The sequence below is a fragment of the Notamacropus eugenii genome, chromosome 1 (genome assembly GCF_028372415.1).
Source record: "Notamacropus eugenii isolate mMacEug1 chromosome 1, mMacEug1.pri_v2, whole genome shotgun sequence".
Classification (NCBI taxonomy): Eukaryota; Metazoa; Chordata; class Mammalia; order Diprotodontia; family Macropodidae; genus Notamacropus; species Notamacropus eugenii.
This window is the reverse complement of record NC_092872.1, coordinates 356,080,550-356,100,167: the sequence shown is the minus strand read 5'-3', so window position 1 is coordinate 356,100,167 and position 19,618 is coordinate 356,080,550. Positions and strand designations below refer to the sequence as shown.

The following is a 19,618-nucleotide window of genomic DNA, read 5'->3' as shown; positions in this document are numbered from 1 at the left end:
CGCAGTTGGGTATAAGGAAAAATGTCCTAATAATTTGTGGTCAAGCCATGGAATGGAATGGGCTGTTTCAGTAAGTAAGACTGACCCCCTTACTGAAAACATTTTCAATTAAAGACTAAATGGCTGATTTTCAAGGATGTGGTAGAGAAGATGTCTGATCAGATCTATAGTTAGGTTCAACTAAGTGAACTCTGAAGTCTCCTCTGAAGCAGAGATTCTGTGGTTCTGTGATTCAGCCCACTTATCCACGTTCTGTCTGTCCTCTGGGACTAACCAAAATAGGACCCTTTTTTTTTTTTTGCCCCTCTCCACTGTATCTACCCATAGGCAGCTGTGTATTTTATTACTACTCAGCCTGAATTCTCCCTTGGCCCCTTGGCTCGTATAGCCCACTCTGTTGTCTTTACAGGCTTGCTGTTATGCATACTAATGTGTGGCTTGTCCCATTCAATGGATACTTGGCTTGCCTGTAGTGTCTCACAATGAGTCCTGCCAAAATGGGAGAAGCAGTGGGTTTTGTAATTATAGTAATAGTTGACATTTTCATAGCATTTTATAAGTTGTCATTCAGTCATTTTTCAGTCGTATCTGACTCTTCATGCCCTCATTTGGGATTTTCTTGGCAGAGATATTGGAATGATTTGTCATTTCCTTCTCCAGCTCATTTTATAGATGAAGAAACAGAGACTCACTCAGGGTCACACAACTAGCAAGTGGCAGAAGCCAGATTTGAACTCAGAAAGATGAATCTTCCTGACTCCAGGCCAGGCACTCTATCCTCTGAGCCACCTAGATTAGGAAGCACTTTATATGCATGAATTCATTTGAACCTCACAACTGTGCTATAGGGTATAGGTACTAAAGCTGTTGTTCTTTACCTCTGAAAAGACTGGTGCTCACCATTTGTTTTCAGGGTATGAATGCAGAAACCAAGAAATGCTTCATACAAATCTACCAAGCCTCAGCCGTGTTCAGGACCTTGTAGTTAGTGCTGCAGAAGATACAGTCAGTCAGCTAGCATTTATTAAGCAGGCACCATACTAATCACTGCAGAAACAATCCCTCCTCTCGCCGAGCTCACAGTCTCATGGAGGAGACAATATGGAAGCACTATGTACATACAAAATGTACCATAAGTTGAGATAATCATCCAAGGGGAGGCATTAGCATTAGGGAACGCTTCTATTGAATCAGGTTTCACTAGACAGGAGTCAATATGGGGCAGGATGAAAAAGCATTAAAGAGAAAGGGAATGCAGAGATAGGGAGGTTACAGTCTTTTTTCATTTAACAATGACTAGTCTAGTCTGGAATATTGAATACATGAGTGGAAACAATGAGAAATGGAACTGGATTGGTGGGTTGGTACCTAAACCATGGAAGACATTAAATGCCAGACTAAGGGATTTGAACTTTATCTTATAGTAAGGAGTCATTGAAAGTTATGGGAGAACTCAGAGATCCAAAGGTGACTGTCCCACTACATCCTATCATGGTAGGATAAGAGGAAGCGGATTGTATGACAGAGTTCATGAAGGAGAAGCAGAAAGAACGCTGGATAGTGTCAGAAGTCTTGGGTTTAAATAACAGCTTTGATGCTTCCTAGTCATGAGATGTAGGGTGCATGACTTCTCTCTTCCCCTCATCTGTAAAATGAGAATGTCAGAATAGGGCTTTCACTGACAGTTTTTTATAGCAAGATGAGGGTGATTTTATTGATTAGACCAGGTGCTGATTTTTCCTTGTATCAGATTTTCCATGGAGCATTGGACATCTCACAATTTTACTATCTTGATGATTTCCTCATATAAAATGGGATAATCCTTTCTTCCCCTCCCTACCTCATAGATTATTGTAAGGATCAAGACGAAATGACAGAGAAGAAAGTGCTCTGTAACCTCTGTCACTATTAAAATAAGGGCTTGTTTTTTATGCTTAGCTGCCTATAGCTTTTCCACGTGTTATCTCCTGGGCAGCCATGTGGAGAATACATTTTGCCCCAAACTTGGAAACTCTGACAGGATTGTGGCCTCCTTTGGACTTATGACCCCAGAAACTCTTCTCCCCTCATCCTGTGCCCTGGCTGTTTGATGATTTTTCATGCCTCAGCAGTCTGGTGCTCTCAGCCTATTACAATGTTGGGCAAGGATTTGAAGACAAGATTGTTCTTATTCTCCACGGTGAAATGTTTTGAGCTCTAGTCTCTCCTGTCATCCTGATGAGGAGCTGCCTGAGGAGAACTCCATTAGTTCTTCAGAGCATCCTTGGGAAGGCTTTTTTCTGGGTTAAGTTGATCTCTTCAAGCAGGTGGTGTGTGTGTGTGTGTGTGTGTGTGTGTGTGTGTGTGTGTGTGTGAGTGCTTGTGTGCATATTAAAGAATCAGAGAATCTTAGAGTTGTCAGGGATATTTAGAGTCTATCTTATCTGACTAGTGTTTGAACTGGAATCCCCTCTGCACCTTCCCGTACATGTGGTCATTCATTCTGCACATGAGATAGAACTTGTCATCTCTCATGATGGGGAGCTCATCACTTTACAAGGGAACCCATTCTGTTTTGGGCTAGCTCTGGACTTCTATGAGTTATGCAGCACAATTTATCACTTGGGTCACTTTATTACATTGTCTTATGTTATTTGCTGTTGTTTTGTGTGTTAATCTTGTTCTCCCTTGAGTTCCTTGAATTTCTTCACCCCTTTGCTCTGTTTTGAAGTTCAGCTTAGCACCACAGAATATCAGGGCTGTAAGGGAACTTAGAATCCTTAGATGAGATTCTTTTTAACATAAATTTTTTTTAAAAAATTGTGTTATTTTTTCCAAGTACATGTAAAGATAATTTACCCCCAATTTTTAAAAAAAATTATTTTATTTGCTTTCAGTTTTCTATGATTACTTCCATGTATCTTAGATTTTCTTCCTCCCTCTTCCTCCTTCCCCCTCCATCCCCCCTCCCTCCCCAAGATGGCATACAATCTTATACAGGTTCTATACATACATTCTTATTAAATACATTTTCACCTTAGCCATGTTGCATAGAAGAATTAAAACAAATGGGAGAAAGCACAAAACATAACACAAGAGAAAATGGTCTGCTTCATTCTGTGATCCAATTCCGTAGTTCTTTGTCTGGATGTGAAAGGCATTTTGCCTCAAGAGTCCATTGGGAAACTTTTAGGTCCTTGCATTGCTGTGAAGGACTAAGTCTACCAGAAAAATTCCTCGCACACTGTGGTTGTTGCTGTGCACAAAGTTCTCCTGGTTCTGCTCTTTTCACTCAGCATCAGTTCATATAAGTCCTTCCAGGCCTCTCTGAAGTCTTCCTTTTCATCATTTCTTCTAGCACAATAGTATTCCATTACATTCATATACAAGTTGATACATTCATGACCAAGTTGTGACTTGTTCAGCCCTTCCCCAGTTGATGGGCATCCCCTTGATTTTCGGTTCTTGGCCACCACAAAGAGTGCTGCCATAAATATTTTTGTACATGTGGGACCCTTTTCCATTTTTATGATCTCTTGGGGATACCGTCCTAGAAGCGGTATTGCTGTTACCCCAATTTTTTAAAGCATTTTCATTTAAAGTTTTGAGTTCCACATTTTAATCCCTCCTTTCCTCCCCTTGACCCTCCCTGAGATGGTAAGCAATCAGATGTAGGTTATACATGTGCAATTATGTAAAACATTTCCATGCTAGTCATTTTGTACAAGACTAGAACAAAAGAAAAAAATGAAAGAAAGTGAAAAATAGCATGCTTCAGTCTGTATTTAATCAATATCAGTTCTCTGTCTGGAGGTGGATAGTATGCCTCATCATTTGTCCTTTAGGATTGTCTTGGGTGATTGTTTTGTGGATAATGTACAAGTAATTCACAGTTCTTCATTCAACAATATCGCTGTTACTGTGTACAACGTTCTCATGGTTCTGTTTTCTTCACCATGCACCAGTTCATGTAAGTCTTTCCAGGTTTTTCTGAAATCATCCTGCTTCTTATTTCTTACAGCACAGTAATATTCCATTACAATTATATACCACCACTTGTTTAGCCATCCCCCAATTAATGGACATTCTAAAGACAATTTTTAATATTCATTTAAAAATTTAAGTTCCAATTTTATCTCCCTTTCCCTGCCTAAAATGGTAAGCAATTTGATATAAGTTCTATATAACACATAGATTCTTACTCTGGTCCAACTCTCTTTCTGACTCGCCTACCAGCTTGTCCTGGTTCCATGTCCACAACTGTAGCTGGAGACATTTAGGTTAGACATAAGGATGAACTCACTGAAGTGGAGTGAGATACTGAAATGGGGATTGAGGGTAGCTCTGGAACGTGCTTCAGACAAATTGAATTGATTTTCCTCCAACTGAGATGCCCTTGGTGAGGTCCTTCTGGCAGGGTGGGGGATGGAGAAGGTCACCTCTCCAGCTGTAGGAGATATTCCCTGACTTCAAACCTTGGTGCTGCTACACTGGGGAAACCTTCTCATGGCCCATTCTATGTGTTGGCAGGAGAGCTCCTCCGGGCAAGTGTCAGATCAAGGCGGCCCCCGTGAAAGTGAAGAGCCGAATCATCAGGTTTGAACCTAAGGAGAGTAAGTCTTGCTGTTTCTTCGATGTTTGGCATGAAGACCCCAGAGTCTTGGGAGTCTAAGCTGGGAGTGATGATCTATGTTGAGCTCCTAATCTTCCAGGAAACCGAGGGTGACTTGCCCAAGATCACAAATGCCAGAGCTTGGATTCAAAACCCAATCCTCTGAGGCTGAAGCCACTGCTCTCTTATTATAGCATGCTATTCCCTGGAGATGGGCACCTTTCCACCTCTGAAACAAATGTGGGAGGCTTCTGGGGTTGCTTTCAACATCATAGGACCCAGAAGGCATAGCAACTATGGCACCATGACTGATATAGATAGCATGAGCATAGGGCATGAGACAGCTTTTTATTTTTACTTATTTATTTAAATTCCAACATTTATTTATTTATTTTTAAGTTTACTTATTTTTATTTCCTAGAATGATCCTGGCTTTCCTAGCCAGTTCTGGGCTTTCTGCTTCCAACCAACCTGGCAATCCAAGGAGACAAATGAGAGGGAAGCAGCTGAGTTACTCAATCACTAAATATTTCTTGCCCAGTTGCCATGGGCAAGGCATGATGGGAGAGCTCAAGAGGAAGAAAATGTTTAATTTTTATAAGATTTTAATGTTTACATGGGGCAGCTAAGTGGCACAGTGGAACAGAATGTGAGGTCTGAAGTTAGGAAGACTCATCTTCCTGAGATCAAACCTGGCTTCAGACACTGACTAGCTGTGTGAACCCTAGGGAAGCCACTTCACCTTAGTTGTCTCAGTTTTCTCATCTGCAAAATGAGCTGGAGAAGGAAATGGCAAACCACTCCAGTATCTTTGCCAAGAAAACCCCGAAGGGAGTCACGAAGAGTAGGACATGTCTAAAATGACTGAACAGCAAAATGTTTACAAAGCTCTTTCCTCATAACCACTTTGTGAGATGGGTAACACAAAGATTGTTATCTCCATTTTGTAGATGAGAAAACAAGTTTAAACTGGTAAAGTGACCTGCCATAAATACAAGAGCAAGACAGTCCCTAATCCCAAGGAGCTTACTTCTTACAGGGGGTTGGTAGGATAAAATGGGTGGATGGTGGGATGCATTATGTTCACAGAAGAAATATCTACAAAATAAAGAGGGGCACTAACATTTGGGGTAATTAGGAAAGGTCTTTTGAGGGAAGGAACCCTTGAACAGACCTTTGGAAATACCCTAGGAGCTTCAAGAGATAGAGAGATGGCATTCTAAGCATGGGGAAAAGCCTATGCAGAGGTATGGAGGTGAAAGATAAAAAGTCATTTTTATAGAACTGTAAATAGCTAGTTTGGCTTAGAGATTTTGTAAGGAGGAACCTATTATCTCATCTTCAAGAAGGCTTTTCCAACCCCTCTTAATTCTAGTGCCTTCCCTAGTAATGTGTAGTCAGCTTGGAAAGCTATGCTGCCGCTAGATTGTGAATGAATGAATGAACGAATGAATGAATGAATGAAACATTTGTTGTTTACCATGTGCAAAGCACTGTGCTTGGTGCTGGGGATATAAATAGAAAAGTTAGACAGCACTTCTTCTCAAAGTGCTCACATTCTAAGGGCAAAGACAACACATAGGAGGTTTTAGCTGTAAATTGGACAGAAAGGTCCCATCATCCTTAGGATGTACAGCAAAAGCTCATGGTAATGTATCTTCTCGGTTGTCAGAGACATTGATAAAACTACATCCTTTGAGCCATCTGATGGTGCAAGGGACTTGGATGGGTAGAACTTTTTTTTTTCTGAATGGCTTTACATGATAAAGAAGAGTGTGCTTACCCTAAAGGGTATAGGGAACCAATTAAGAGCTTCCTAAGTATGGTCTGGTTTGTACTTTAGGAATATCACTTTGTCAGTGATATTCTCAACGTTTATTAGATATTTATTGAGAGCCTACTATGTGCCAGGCAGTGAGCTAAGCACTAGAGATACAAAAAGATATAAAAGATGGTCTCTGCCCCCTAATGGGGGAGATGACAAGCAAAGAAATGTGTACAGGCCAGCCATATAGTGGATAAATAGTATATAATTAAAAGAGAGAAGGTGCTAGAATTAAGAGGGTTTCAGAAAGGCTTCCTATAAAAGATGGGTTTTTAATTGGGACCAAAAGAAGTCAGTAGGTAGAGATGAATTTACAACTGTGTGGAGAATAGATTGGAAAGGGAATACATTGAGTCTGGGGGTTCTTGTGATGCTCAGATGAAGCTTATACATACACACACACACACACATATATATATATATATAAACATACATTTATACACTCATATACATATAACTTACTTTATATGTTTCCTTTATATTATATATACATACATATGTGTGTGTATACACACGCACATACACACACACATATATACATATAATTGGTTGGTTGTTGTCCTTCGAAGAGGACCAAAATGACATCACCATGATAAAGTGAAATTTCAGTGTGTCCAGCTGTGGCTGATCAGACCAATATGAGCTCGGAATGCTCTACCACAGGTTGGGCACAGATAGTTCATGTGAATATTTGGGGTGGATGCAAATTTGTGCATCCTGCATTTACTTTGTACTGTCTCAATTCTGCTTTGCTCAAAGAGCACAGCAGCCTTTCTGATGTGGACACACCATGCTGAGTGGTTCTGTGCCAGTGTCTCCCATGTTGCAGTCAAATCCAAAGTTCTTGAGAGAGACCTTGAGAGTGTCATTTTATCGTTTCATCTGGCCACCATATGATCACCTGGCCCATGCGAGTTCTCCATAAAATAGTCTTTTTGGCAAGCATACATTTTGCATTCGAACAATTCGGAGTTGTGCTCTCTGAAGCATAGTTTGAACACTTGGCAGTTCAGCTCGAGTAAGGACTTCAGTGTCTGGTACCTTATCCTGCCAGATGATCCTCAGAATCTTCCTAAGACAGTTCAAATGGAAGCAATTCAGTTTCCTGGCATGGTACTGGTAGACTGTCCATGGTTCACAATCATATAACAATGAGATCAGTACAAAGACTCTGTAAACCTTCAGTCTGGTAGCCAGTCTAATACCTCTTCTCTCCCAAACTTTTCTTTGGAGCCTCCCAAACACTGAGCTAGTTCTGGCAATGCGTGCATCAACCTCATTGTCAATGTGTACATCCCTGGAAAGTATACTACCAAGGTAAATGAACTTATCCATTCAAAACTTCTCCATTTGTTGTAACCAATGGTTACATGTATGGATGGTGTGGGGGTGGCCATCAGTTCGGTAGTTGACCTTGATGCTGTGTTCATTCTTATTGAAAGCATTTGTCAACATGGCTGAAAACATCATGCTAAAAAGCATGGGAGCAAGGACACAGCCATGTTTCACTCCATTGGTGACTGGGAAGGCATGAGAGCATTGTCCGTTATCCAGAACCCCGGCAAATGTGCCATCATGAAATTGACGTACAATATTGATGAACTACTCCAGCCACTAAATTTTGACATAATTTTCCATAAGCCCTCACCACTAACAGTGTCAAAGGCCTTGATCAGATCTACAAATGTTGTGTACAGACCTCTGTTCTGCTCCTGGCATTTCTCCTGGAGTTGTCAGGCAGCAAACACCATATTGATTGTTCCTCGGCCTTTTCTAAAGCCACACTGACTCTCAGGTATATGAGCATTTTCTAGGTGAAGAATCAGCCTATTAAGGAGGACTTTAGCAAAAATTTTGTCAGCAATGACTAACAGAGAGATCCCCCTGTGATTGTCCCTTTACCCTTATAGAGATGGACAGTGGAGACATCCTTGAACTCCTGGGGGATAACCTCCTCTTGCCATATAACCTGGAAAATTTCAGTCAGCTTTTGTATGAGCAGTGGTCCCCCTACCTTGTAAATCTCAGCTGGAATAGAATCAGCACCAGGTGCTTTGCCACATGAAAGGAGCCTAATGGCCATCAAAACCTCTTCTTCAGTTGGAAGTTCATCTAAGGAGGGATTGACTTCAACCTGAGGTAAATAGTCAGTGGCTTCAGCATTGATTGATGATGGTTTGTTGAGAACACTATGAAAGTGTTCAGCCCATCTCTCTAGGATCATGTCCTTATCACTGATCAATGTGGCTCCATCAGCACTGAGTAATTGTGATGCACCATAGGTTTTTGGTCCATAAGTAGCTTTCAGGGAATCATAAAAGTGTTTTGGATTGTTACTATCAGCATAAACCTGAATTTCATCTGCCTTCTTACTGAGCCAGGAATCCCACATCTCTCTAAGCTTTGCTTGTACATTGCTTTTGATGGAATTAAATGCTGCCTTCTTAGAGGTGGATGAACTATCCTGCTGGTAAATCTTGTGGAGTTCTCGTTTTTCATTTAGCAGCTTCTGAATTTCTCCATAATTTTCATCAAACCAGTCTTGGTGTTTGCAAGTGTTCTTACTCAGATGAGCAAATGCAGTGCTGTACACCAAATCTCTGAAAGCTGCTCACTCCTTTTCTGCTCCACTCATACCAACTGTGTGTTGGCTCAACTTTCCCTCTAAGTCAGCAACAAACTGTTCACACTCAGAGAAGGGCTCTAATTTGTTGACATTAATTATTCTGGTAGTCATTTTGCAGCACTTTTGATGAATGCGAATATTTAGCTTGGAAAGGATAAATCTATGATCAGTCTAGCACTCTGCACCGCATGTTGCCTTTGTCACACTCACATCTTGTCTATGTTTTCTCCTTACAATAGTGTAGATGCCAATGTTTGCTGCAAGGGTGTATCCATGAAGTTTTATTGCCTTTAGGTAAACAGAAGACAGTGTTGGTGATGAGAAGGTCATGCGATGCACAAGTCTTCAGCAGTAAATGACCATTGCTGTTGCTGTTTCCAACTCCATTCCTCCCTAGGACTCCCTGCCAAGTCTGGTAGTCTGAGCCTACTGTAGCATTAAAGTTGCCCAGAATTATGAGCTTGTCCTTTTTTGACATAATGACGATAAGGGTCTCTAGGTCTTTGTAAAATTTTTCTTTGACCTCATCAAAGAAAGGTGGGAGCATAGGCACTGATGTGTCATGGCGCTTTCCTGTGAGTGGCAATTGCACTGCCATGAGTCTGTCATTCACTCCTTTTGGCAGGCATACCAGCTTGCTGATTAGATTAGTTTTGAATGCAAAATCCGTGCCAGCTTCATGGCGCTCCCCTTCACTGCACCCACTACAGAAAAAGGTGTAGCTCCAACTTCAGTAAGCTGGCCTTCATTTGCCAACCTTGTTTCACTCAGAGCTGCTATTTGAATGCGATACTTGTTGAATTCTCTTGCACCAAGAGCAGTTCTTCTTTCAGGTCTACTGGGTTTTGTGTTGTATATAAGCGTGCACACATTCCATGTGCCAATGGTGAGTGGAATCATCTTTGCAGATGTTTTCATACATTTTGTACATTTTTTTGTGCTTTTTATGTATAGTGGGATTCCCTGCCTGCTGTGGTATTGAGGCCAGGGTTGGGTAAGCAGACAATGTTTAGGGCACCTTTTCTAGTCCCCTTTCTCACACCAGAAGGTGAGCAGTGCTATCCTTAAAAGGCTGCTCAGACACCCAGGGGGCTGCCAAGTCCCATTGCTGCTACCAGTGAGAAACAGCTCTATGGCCTGGGCTGCCTGTGTCTAGGGTTGTGACTACAGCTCCCAGTATATCCACATCTGCTGCTTCATCACTTGCCTGTTACCACAGGACTTTGAGGCATAATAGTGAAATGGTATGGGTGATGTCTTTTGATTCGTGGGTAAATTGGATTGAAGTGAGGCAGAGTTGCACGAAGTTGTCAGCCTCATTTTCTCCTCCAGAGTCATAGTCCAGTGGCAGGACAGAGTCAAGATGGCTGGCAATGGCTCAGGATGCAGTGGATGACCTTGGCATCTTCGGTGTCTAACCAAGCTCTAAGAGCTTCACTTCACCTGCTTCTTCTGCCTTCATGGCTGTTGGAACAGATTGTTCTCATCCACCCATTCCACCAGAGGAAGTCTTCACATGCTTGGGGTAGACACCCCCATAACTCACCAATGGGTTTAAGAACTCTTGGTTAACCTCAACCTGATTTGGCCTTTCTGCCAAAATGGTTTACTGGGGTATGGCCGCTGCACGTGCTGCAGCTTCTTGGAGCCACAGGTGAGAGGTGGAACAGCTGAACACCAAAGGTGGAAAGAGACCCAAAAAGGGCTCGGCAGCCATCACACCAAAGGTACTGGTCTTCCCTGAACACACCCTACACCCCATATATATAAAACCACATTGCAAACCTTAAAACAACACATCAGTGTCAGCTTTTATTTTTATAATAAGTAGTATTCTGGAGCTTTGTGCTCTCTCTCCCTGCCCTGGTGGGGGAGCCCTGAGAGGGTACATTGGGCTGGTTATAGGATCATAGGTTTAGAGGGAGAAAGGATGTCAGAGCTCAGTGAATCCAAACACCCTGCCCTCCCTCATTTTACAGATGAGAAGCCTGAGGGACAAAGTCACACAGTTGCTAAGTGTCCGAAGCAGGACTTGAACTCAGGTCCTCCCCCAAATCCAATGTTCTGTGAACTACACCAACTATCAGTCCTTGAACTTTTTGGTCTCATAACCCCTTTACATGCTTAAAAAAGAGGACTCCCCCAAAGAGTTTATGTGGGTTTTATTGATCAATAGTTACTGTATTAGAAATAGAGATGCTTTCATTTTACCATGAAAATAGTTTGAACCTTTAGAAACTCCAGACCACATTTTGAGAACCATGCTGCCTCTCTGGTGGGTGGGAAGAAATGAGTAGATTCTCTTCCCTTTAATCCTTAAAGGTTTCATATGGTCCCTTTATTCACTCTAAGGACCCCTTTCTCTTACCATCTATCTTGGAAGCAACTGTGTTATAGATAAAAGAATCTTGTAAAAATGGGGATCCTACCTGTTTCCTGTGGTTACCATGAGGAAAGTGATTTTTAAACTTAACGCATTCCAGAAAGGTGAGTTATTGCTATAATCCCTGAGTCATCTCTTAACTATCTGGGTAATCTTGGGCAAGTCAGTTCCCTTGTCTAGGTCTATTTCTGCATCTCTGAAAGGAGGGATTTTTGTTAAATGCTTCCACTTTTAAACATTAAGGTTTTGACTTCTCTGGGGCCATGAGTTAGTTTTTGACATGTCCAGGACTAAGATATGTGACCTCCTGACTTTGACCAGGGCTGTTTCCTCCATACCGGGCTGACCCCAGAGCCATGAAGGGTTGTCAGAAATTGAAATCTTTGCTGTCCTATGGAATTTCAAAGCTGTCAGGGGCGATGGAGAAGGCACAGAAAGAAAGCCCTTTCTGTTGATTGGGTTGTCACGGCAATCCAAGCTTCTCTCACACATTCCATTGATGGGGGAAGGTAATGGGGAGAGATGTATTTGGGATGCTTTTGAGTCTAGTACCTAAGAATAGGGAAATCAGGGAAAAGGAGGGCCTATTCAGTTAGCAGAAGAGAGATTAAAAAGTAGTAGTATAGGTAGTGGGGTTCAAGTAAAAATGCAGGGCAAGGCAGGGCAGGGAGAGTCAGATGCATTTTTTGTTGGCTGGCAGTGACCTTTATCCTTCAGCTTAGCTTGCTCGCCAATTTTCCCTTATCCTGATAGAGGGAAAGAAGCAGGAAAAATGGGAGCAAAGTCTACTGTCTCTCAGCTCCCCCTTGCTCAGCCTCAGGGAGGCCCTGTTTTCCCTTCCTTTCTGGCAGTGCTGGTGGTGGATTTCTGAGAATTTCTGTGGAGAAATGACTTGGTATTTCCCAGATATGGGCTAGCACACTATTACTTGTCCTCCAGAGCCCAGCTCAGACCCTTCCTCTTCTGTGAGGTTGCCAGAGATCCCCCTAAATGCAAGGTATCCCTTCTAGCCCTGACCCCTTTAATTCTTTTAAAACAATGTATTGATATCTTTTATTTTGACATGAAGACATTTTCCTGTGCAGCTAGGTGACTCAGTGGATAGAGTACTGGTCCTGAAGTATTCATCTTCATGAGTTCAAATCTGGCCTCAGACACTTACTAGCCTTGTGACCCTGGGCAAATCACTTAATTCTGTTAGCCTCAGTTTCCTCATCTGCAAAATGAGCTAGAGAAGGAAATGGCAAACTACTACTATCTTTGTAAAAAAAAAACCCAAATGGGATCACAAAAAGTCAGACACAACTGAATAACATATTTTCTCCTTCCCATTCTTCCCAGTCCTCCAAGATCACTGACAGAGGCTCCTCAATCTCATCTGCTAATTCTTTCATAACCATGAATTTCATTCATCCAAATCTGTTAACCTGGAATAATGGAGGGCATCTCAGTGCTGTGTTACTGCCTTAGTTTTCTACTTCCTGCTCATTATTATCTTGTTCATGCTCCAGTCAGCACAGTTATAACCCCCCAGTTGCAGTATAATAGGCTAGCACACACACACAAGTGCAGAGCTTCAGATTCTCACTAGATTTATCTGCCTCCTGCAAGAGACTTGGAAGAGAAAAGGCTAATCTCCTTCTAAGGGCAACTGGCTGCTGCCTTTAGCTCCACAGATCAAGTGTCTTGCCTGTCTGATCTAATGATACTGGTGTCCTTGAATCTATCCTTACCTTTTCTCCCCTTCCCCCCAACATGTACTCTCTACCTTGATTCAACTCTCTATCTAAAGCTGTTCTTGAGTTTTGGTCTAGGGCAGTGGTTCCCAAAGTGTGGTCCTGGGGCTCCTGGGACTCCTTGAGATCCTTTCAGGGGATCCATGAGCTTAAAACGATGTTCACAATAAAGCTAATACGTCTTATGGTAAATGTCAATAGACATAAGCATAACCAAGAGTTCTTTGGGATCTTCAATAATTTATAAGAGTGTAAAAGTGCAGGAGGTAGAGGGAACAGCTAGGTGGCACAGTGGAGAAAGAACCAGCCCTGAAATCAGAAGGACCTCTAAGTTCAAATCCAGCTTCAGACACTTACTAGTTCTTTAACCATGGACAAGCCTGCTAACCCCAATTGCTTCCCCTTGCCAAAAAAAAAAAAAGAGCATGAAGGGGTCCTGAGACCAAAAAGTTTGAGAACTGTTGGTTTAAGGTACTGATCACTGTTGTGGGCATCCTATTTTAGGAGGAGCATTAAAAAGTTGGAATGTGGCCAGAGGCAGGTGGCAAGGATGTTAAGGAGCCTCATGATTTTGAGGAATTGGCATGTTTAGTTCAGGGAGGAGAAGTCTCAGGAGAGACAGAAATGCCATCTTCAATTATCTTATGAGCTGTCATACAGAGGAGAGATTAGACATTTTCGGAGCAGTTTCCAGGAGACCAAACTAGAACCAATGGATTGAAATTATAAGGAAGAAACAAAGAGGTGACTTTCCCTGGGTCATGCACTTATATTAAAAAAATTAGACTTAAAAATACAACTTTGGGAAGACATGGGTAGATAAAAGCCCCTATGAAAAATATCTGAGATTTTTAATAGGCTGTGAGCTCAAAATGTCAGCCATAATATACATTAACAGAGTACTGCTACAGACTAAACGTCTAAAACTGTCATAGGTGGCATTTAGAAGTCATAGTGTCCTACATCTGGGAAGTAAAGATACTGCTAGCTTTTCCCTCAGTGGACCACATCTGCGAGGGTTGTGTTCAGTTCTGTCCACTCCCTCACAATAAGACCGGCCCTAGAGAAGCTGGAGTGGGTCCGTAACAGGGTGACCAGGATGAATGTTGTGAGAGGATGCTTGAATGAACTATAATCGAGAATACTTAATGGGGGAAATAAAAGCCTCTAGTATTCATGATAATAATAATTATAGCGCTTATTATGTGCCAGACACTGTTAAATGCTTTATAATTATTATCTTATTCAATCTTCACAACAACCCCAAGAGGTAGGTGCTGTTATTATGCCTGTTTTACAGATGAGAAAACTGAGGTAAACAGAAGTTAAGTAATTTGCTCAGGATCACACAGCTACTAAGTGCTGGAGGCTGATTGGAATTCAGTTCTTTCTGACTTCTGGTCTGACCTGAGGGTAGAATTAATAGCAATAGATGAAGAGTTTCAGAAAGTCAGCTTGAGAAAAAAAGAAAAGAAAAAAAAAGGCCAGGTAGGAGGTACAGTGAATAGAGCACTGAACCCGGAATCAGGAGGACCTGAGTTCAAATCCAACCTCAGTTACTTACTAGCTGTATGACCCTGGGCGTGTCAACTAATCCCAATTGCCTCCAAAGAAAAGAAAAGATATAGTGAAAGACAGTTCAGAGTGGTATAAAATCGGGATGGGCTTCTTGGGGGATCTCCATTTGGAGAGTGCAGGACCACTTGTTGGAGATGTTGTAGAGGGAGGATTCCTGCTTCTAGTATGGGTTGAACTAGATGGTCTCTAAAGTCCTTTCCAAATACGACATTCTTTGGTTCTCAGAGAAGCAGTATTATTCTATAGTAGAACAGCAATATAAACCTAAAGAGTCTAGTTTTCTGGCTAAGTTTCTATATTTGTGTTACCCTGGATTTTGTGTATTCCTGGGCTGTGCTGTGAGCTGCTTGAGATCTTAGACATGGAATACCCCAAAGGGCTGGGCAGTGAGGATGCTGTTTCCCAAGGCCAGCAGTAGCTGAACTGATGAAATCTCCTGAGTCCTTCTATGATTTTTCTCTCAAAGAGGTCTGGGTCAGAGGCTCTAGTACCCTACCAGCAAAGGCCAAAATTAGAAAAATTAGAAAGTTGCTTCTCACAATTCTCTTTCTCTTTTCTACAGAATTCATCTCCCGCACTGTGACTGTGCGGCCTAAACCACGAGCCACCACCAAAGCCCCACGACGGAGCACCTCCACCGCAAGGCCCACACCTTCTTCAACCCCTGACTGGGTTGAGCAGATTTTGCAACTCCTCCGAAACCGCTCAGTGACCCCCACACCACCTATTTTGACCCCGACGCGGAGGCCCTCTGGCCGGAGAGGTGGGAGGAGGAAAGGAAGGCCAACTTCAGTCCCCCCACCTCTCCGGAATGGCGCCGTCCGATTGCTCAACCACCAGTCCTCAGGTCGGGACCGAGGCCGAGTGGAGATCTATGTGAGCAGACAGTGGGGCACCGTCTGTGATGATGCTTGGGACTCCAAGGCTGCAGCTGTTGTCTGCCGCCAACTGGGCTTCCCCTATGTGGTCAAGGTGGCCAAGAGGGCAGAGTTTGGCGAGGGCCACTCCCTGCCCATCCTCCTGGATGATGTTCGCTGCACAGGGCAGGAGAGAAACCTTCTGGAGTGTTCGCATGCTGGGGTTGGCAAACACAACTGTGACCACAAGGAAGATGCAGGAGTGATATGCAGCCATCAAGACCCTGACTTTTAGATGCATGTGGGTGGCACTGGAGCATGATGCTAATAGGGTATGATGGAAACAAGAAGAGAATGGTTCTGGGAGCCTGTCTCTCTCCCCTGCCAAGTGGCTTTGTGGACTCCATTTTGCAGTGTGCGTGTGTATAATATATATGCATGCACACATGGGCACGTGTGTATTTAAGATATTCCTTCCTTCCATTCTTTTTTCTCTTTCCTTCCTTCCATTCTTTTTTCTCTTTCCTTCCTTCCTTCCTCCTTTCCTTCCTTCCTTCTTCCCTCCCTTCTTCCTTCTTTCCTTTCTTTCTCTTCCTTCCTTTTCTTCCTTTCTTTTCTCTTCTGTTCCTTTCTTTCTGTCTCTTCTTTCCCTTTTTCTACTTTTCTCTTCCTTTCCTTCTTTCCTTTTCTTCTTTTTCTTTCCTTTTTTCCTTCTCTTTTTTCTTCCTTCCTTTCCTTCCTTCCTTTCCTTCCTTCCTTCCTTCCTTCCTTCCTTCCTTCCTTCCTTCCTTCCTTCCTTCCTTCTTTCCTTGCTTCCTTCTTTCCTCCCTTTCTCCTCTGAACACACAAAAGAACAGCAGGGCAAAATTTGGAGAGTCTGTGCTCATCGTTCAGGTTTGTGCAGGTACAGAGTTGGAGTCATTTTGTTTTCTTTGGCTGCATGATAAGAAGGCTAGTGTCTAGAGTGACACCAATAAGGATCCTGGTGTCTTCTGCCTTGTGTGTGCCATATCTGGGATAGTGTGTTCAGTTCCATCCATTCGAGGAGAGATTTTGATAGATTGGAGTGAGGGAAAAACAACAAAGCTGGGGACTGGAGACCAGTTTAAATGAGGAATGGTTGGAAGAACTGCAGCTGATTAGTGGAAAAGAAAAGACATAGGGGAACCATGATTACTTTCTTCAAATATTTAAGGAACTATTATAGGAAAGAGGAAAGAGACAGGTTCTTTGTGACTCGGGAGTTTAGCACAGTGCCTGGAACATGGTAGTTACTTAATAAATGCTTGTGACTACCTGAATGTTGGCAGACTCCAGAAAACAAAATTAAAAGTAATGGGTATAAGTACAGGAAGGGCAATTTTGGTTTACTATCAAGATCATTTGTTTCAACGTTAAGATAAATCCTGATAATTGAAGCCATCCAGCAATGGAATGGGATGGCTTCTGAAATAGTGAGCTCCCCATCACTGGGAATGATTTGAGCAAAGACTAGATAGGAATCTGTTAGGGATGCTGTAGAAGACCTTCAGTTCAATTGCACCAATCATTCATTAAATGCCTGCTCTGCTGAGCACTAGGCTGGGCACTGGAAATATGAGAACAAAATGAACAGTCCCTGCTCTTAACATTCTATTGGCATTCACATATTATGTGGGAATCCCTGTTAGTCCTACGGTTCTTTAAACATCATGATTCCCATATTCAAGTTTGTGGAGCCAGAAGTTACTGGGAACAAACTGGGTTAATCTCTATGTGACCTTAGATAGATCACAACCTCTCTTTGCCTCTGTTTCTTCATCTATAAAATGAGTGGACTGGTATATAAAGTCCCTTTCAGCTCTAAATCCTATGACCCTATAAATCAGGTAGCCCTAGTCCCTAACCATGAGTACTGACCAAGTAAACCAGTCATAACTTCATAGCTTAGAATGTAAACTCATTCCAAGTAAGGATGGATTGTTTAGTAGGCACTTAATAAAACCTTACTGATTGGTTGATGTGACAGGTAGTTCTATGAGCTTCTCCTTTCCTGTAAGTGAAAGTTACCCATAGAAGGTGGACCAAGCTTGGTAAAGAGACAAGGAGAATGGTTTCTGCCTCCCCTAATATAGGCAAATGAGAAACCTTTGCCACAGGAACCATACTTCTTTTTTTTTTTAACCATTCTGGAAGTCTTAGATCGAACTTCAAGAACTATTGGGTGGGACAAGCACTACAGGTAGTCTGGAGTTGCTTTGTGATCTTCAATAAGTCACTTCTCTATACTCCATTTTCTCATCTTTCAAGTAAAAAGAATAGGACTAAATGATACAACTCTAGCAGTCTATGGCTCTGTGATTCTGAGGTTGCTTCCCAGTCGATTAGACTGTTTTATGAATCTAAGGCCCCTTCTGACTTTGACATTTTAAAGTGTTATAGAGTATCAGAAAGGGGAGGGAGTATTAGGTGAAGTGTTCCTACCTTAAATTCTGTATGAATAAGGGTCTGTGGGAGCTTCTATGTTTGTGCTGTCCCCACTGAGCCAGGACCCCTTGGAATCCAGTTAAGCCATCAGCAAACACTTATTGAGTACCTACTATGTGCCAAATGCTGGGCATAGAAATTCAATTTAAAGGAGGTGAAATTCTTGTAGAGGAAATCTACTTACTCCAGGGAAAGGAGGAGAATAATTAGATTGACTTGAGGACCTGGCTTTTTTTGATGACAATTCGTCATGTGTGGAATCATCATACAAGCTTCCTGAAATCTGCCATAGAACCATTAACTATTACCGATGAACAACATAGCAATGATTTAGTAAGTGCCTACTGTATTCCAAACACTTTACTGGGTGATGGAAGAGATATAAAGTTTAGACAAAACATGGCCCATGCTCCCAAGGAACTAACTTATGTCTAGCAAGGGGATTAGAAGCATATCTATAGTTAGTACCTTTAACATTAAGGAACTGTAACTTTTTGGGGGGAGGGGTGTATTTCCTCTACCACTAAAGATCCTACTAATAGGTGATTTTCATGAGTTGCTGTGGCTAAAAAAAAACATTATTCTGTGGTGAGCCTAGTGCTATGTCTTCCCCCAAACATATCATTATATGAAAAGTGCATCACAAACCACAGTACTATGAAATCCACATGGAAAAGGTTGTCTCTGTCTGGGGAATCAGGGAAGGCTTCAGAGAGGAGATAACATTTGAGTTGGACTTTAAAGGATGGATGGGAATTTAACAGGCAAAGATAGAGAAGACATCCTATGAATGGGAAATAACATGAAGATGGAGGCATGAGAGATTTTCATGTGTATAGGTTCTAGGGATTTGTCTCATTCTGCTAGAGTGTGGGCCTTCCTTGGAGATCATTTATCCAGCTTTCTCCTTTTATAGAGGAAATTCAGCCCCAGAAAAGGGCAGCAACTTGCTCAAAGTTACATAGCAGATTCTAGCACCCAGGTTTCCTGATTCTCATGTTGCCCTCCTCCCCAGAATATTCAATCTAAAAAGATCCTGTCCAAATTAATTTTACATCATATTTTGGCATCTTCTTGTGACAGGAAATTGAGATAGGTCAATGAATTTCTCCAGGCTCTGTCATGGCAGCCTGTCTGTTAGATTGTATAATTGGACTGTGACCCCCAACCAAATGTTTCCCCGTGTCTGAGAGCCCTGCCAACATTTGAGCTGCAGAGAGCGGAATGTATTGGGGGCTGGGAAAGGATGTCATCTTTGCTGTCATATTACAATATGCCCCTAATAAATGCTGACTGCTTGAATTTTTGTCTTACTTCATCTCCTATAGTTTCATTTAATGCCTTGGTCCTTCATTGAAAGCATTATAAGTGGGACTAGTAGTTAGCCATTACATTCTCCATCCCAGAATTAGCTGTGTGGATTGATGGACAAGCCATGTTGGAGGTGTAGCGCAAAATTGCAAAAATGTAAAATCATACATTCTTGGAGTTCCTTATAGTGAGATCTTCAGAACATCTCTGTGTAGTAGGTAATGCAGGTATTCTTAGCCACATTT

General features: G+C 42.2%; 1 protein-coding gene across 1 annotated transcript in view; it reads left to right on the top strand.

Annotated features, from left to right (window-relative positions):
- The window catches only part of HHIPL1 (HHIP like 1), a 101,490-nt gene extending 82,115 nt beyond the window's left edge, over positions 1-19,375 (top strand). The window contains exons 8-9 of the mRNA XM_072630265.1: positions 4,510-4,592; positions 15,302-19,375. Coding sequence (XP_072486366.1) covers positions 4,510-4,592; positions 15,302-15,891 — 673 coding nt within the window. The 3' untranslated portion in view covers positions 15,892-19,375. The remainder of the gene's footprint in view (positions 1-4,509; positions 4,593-15,301) is intronic.
- Positions 19,376-19,618: the final 243 nt, after the last annotated feature.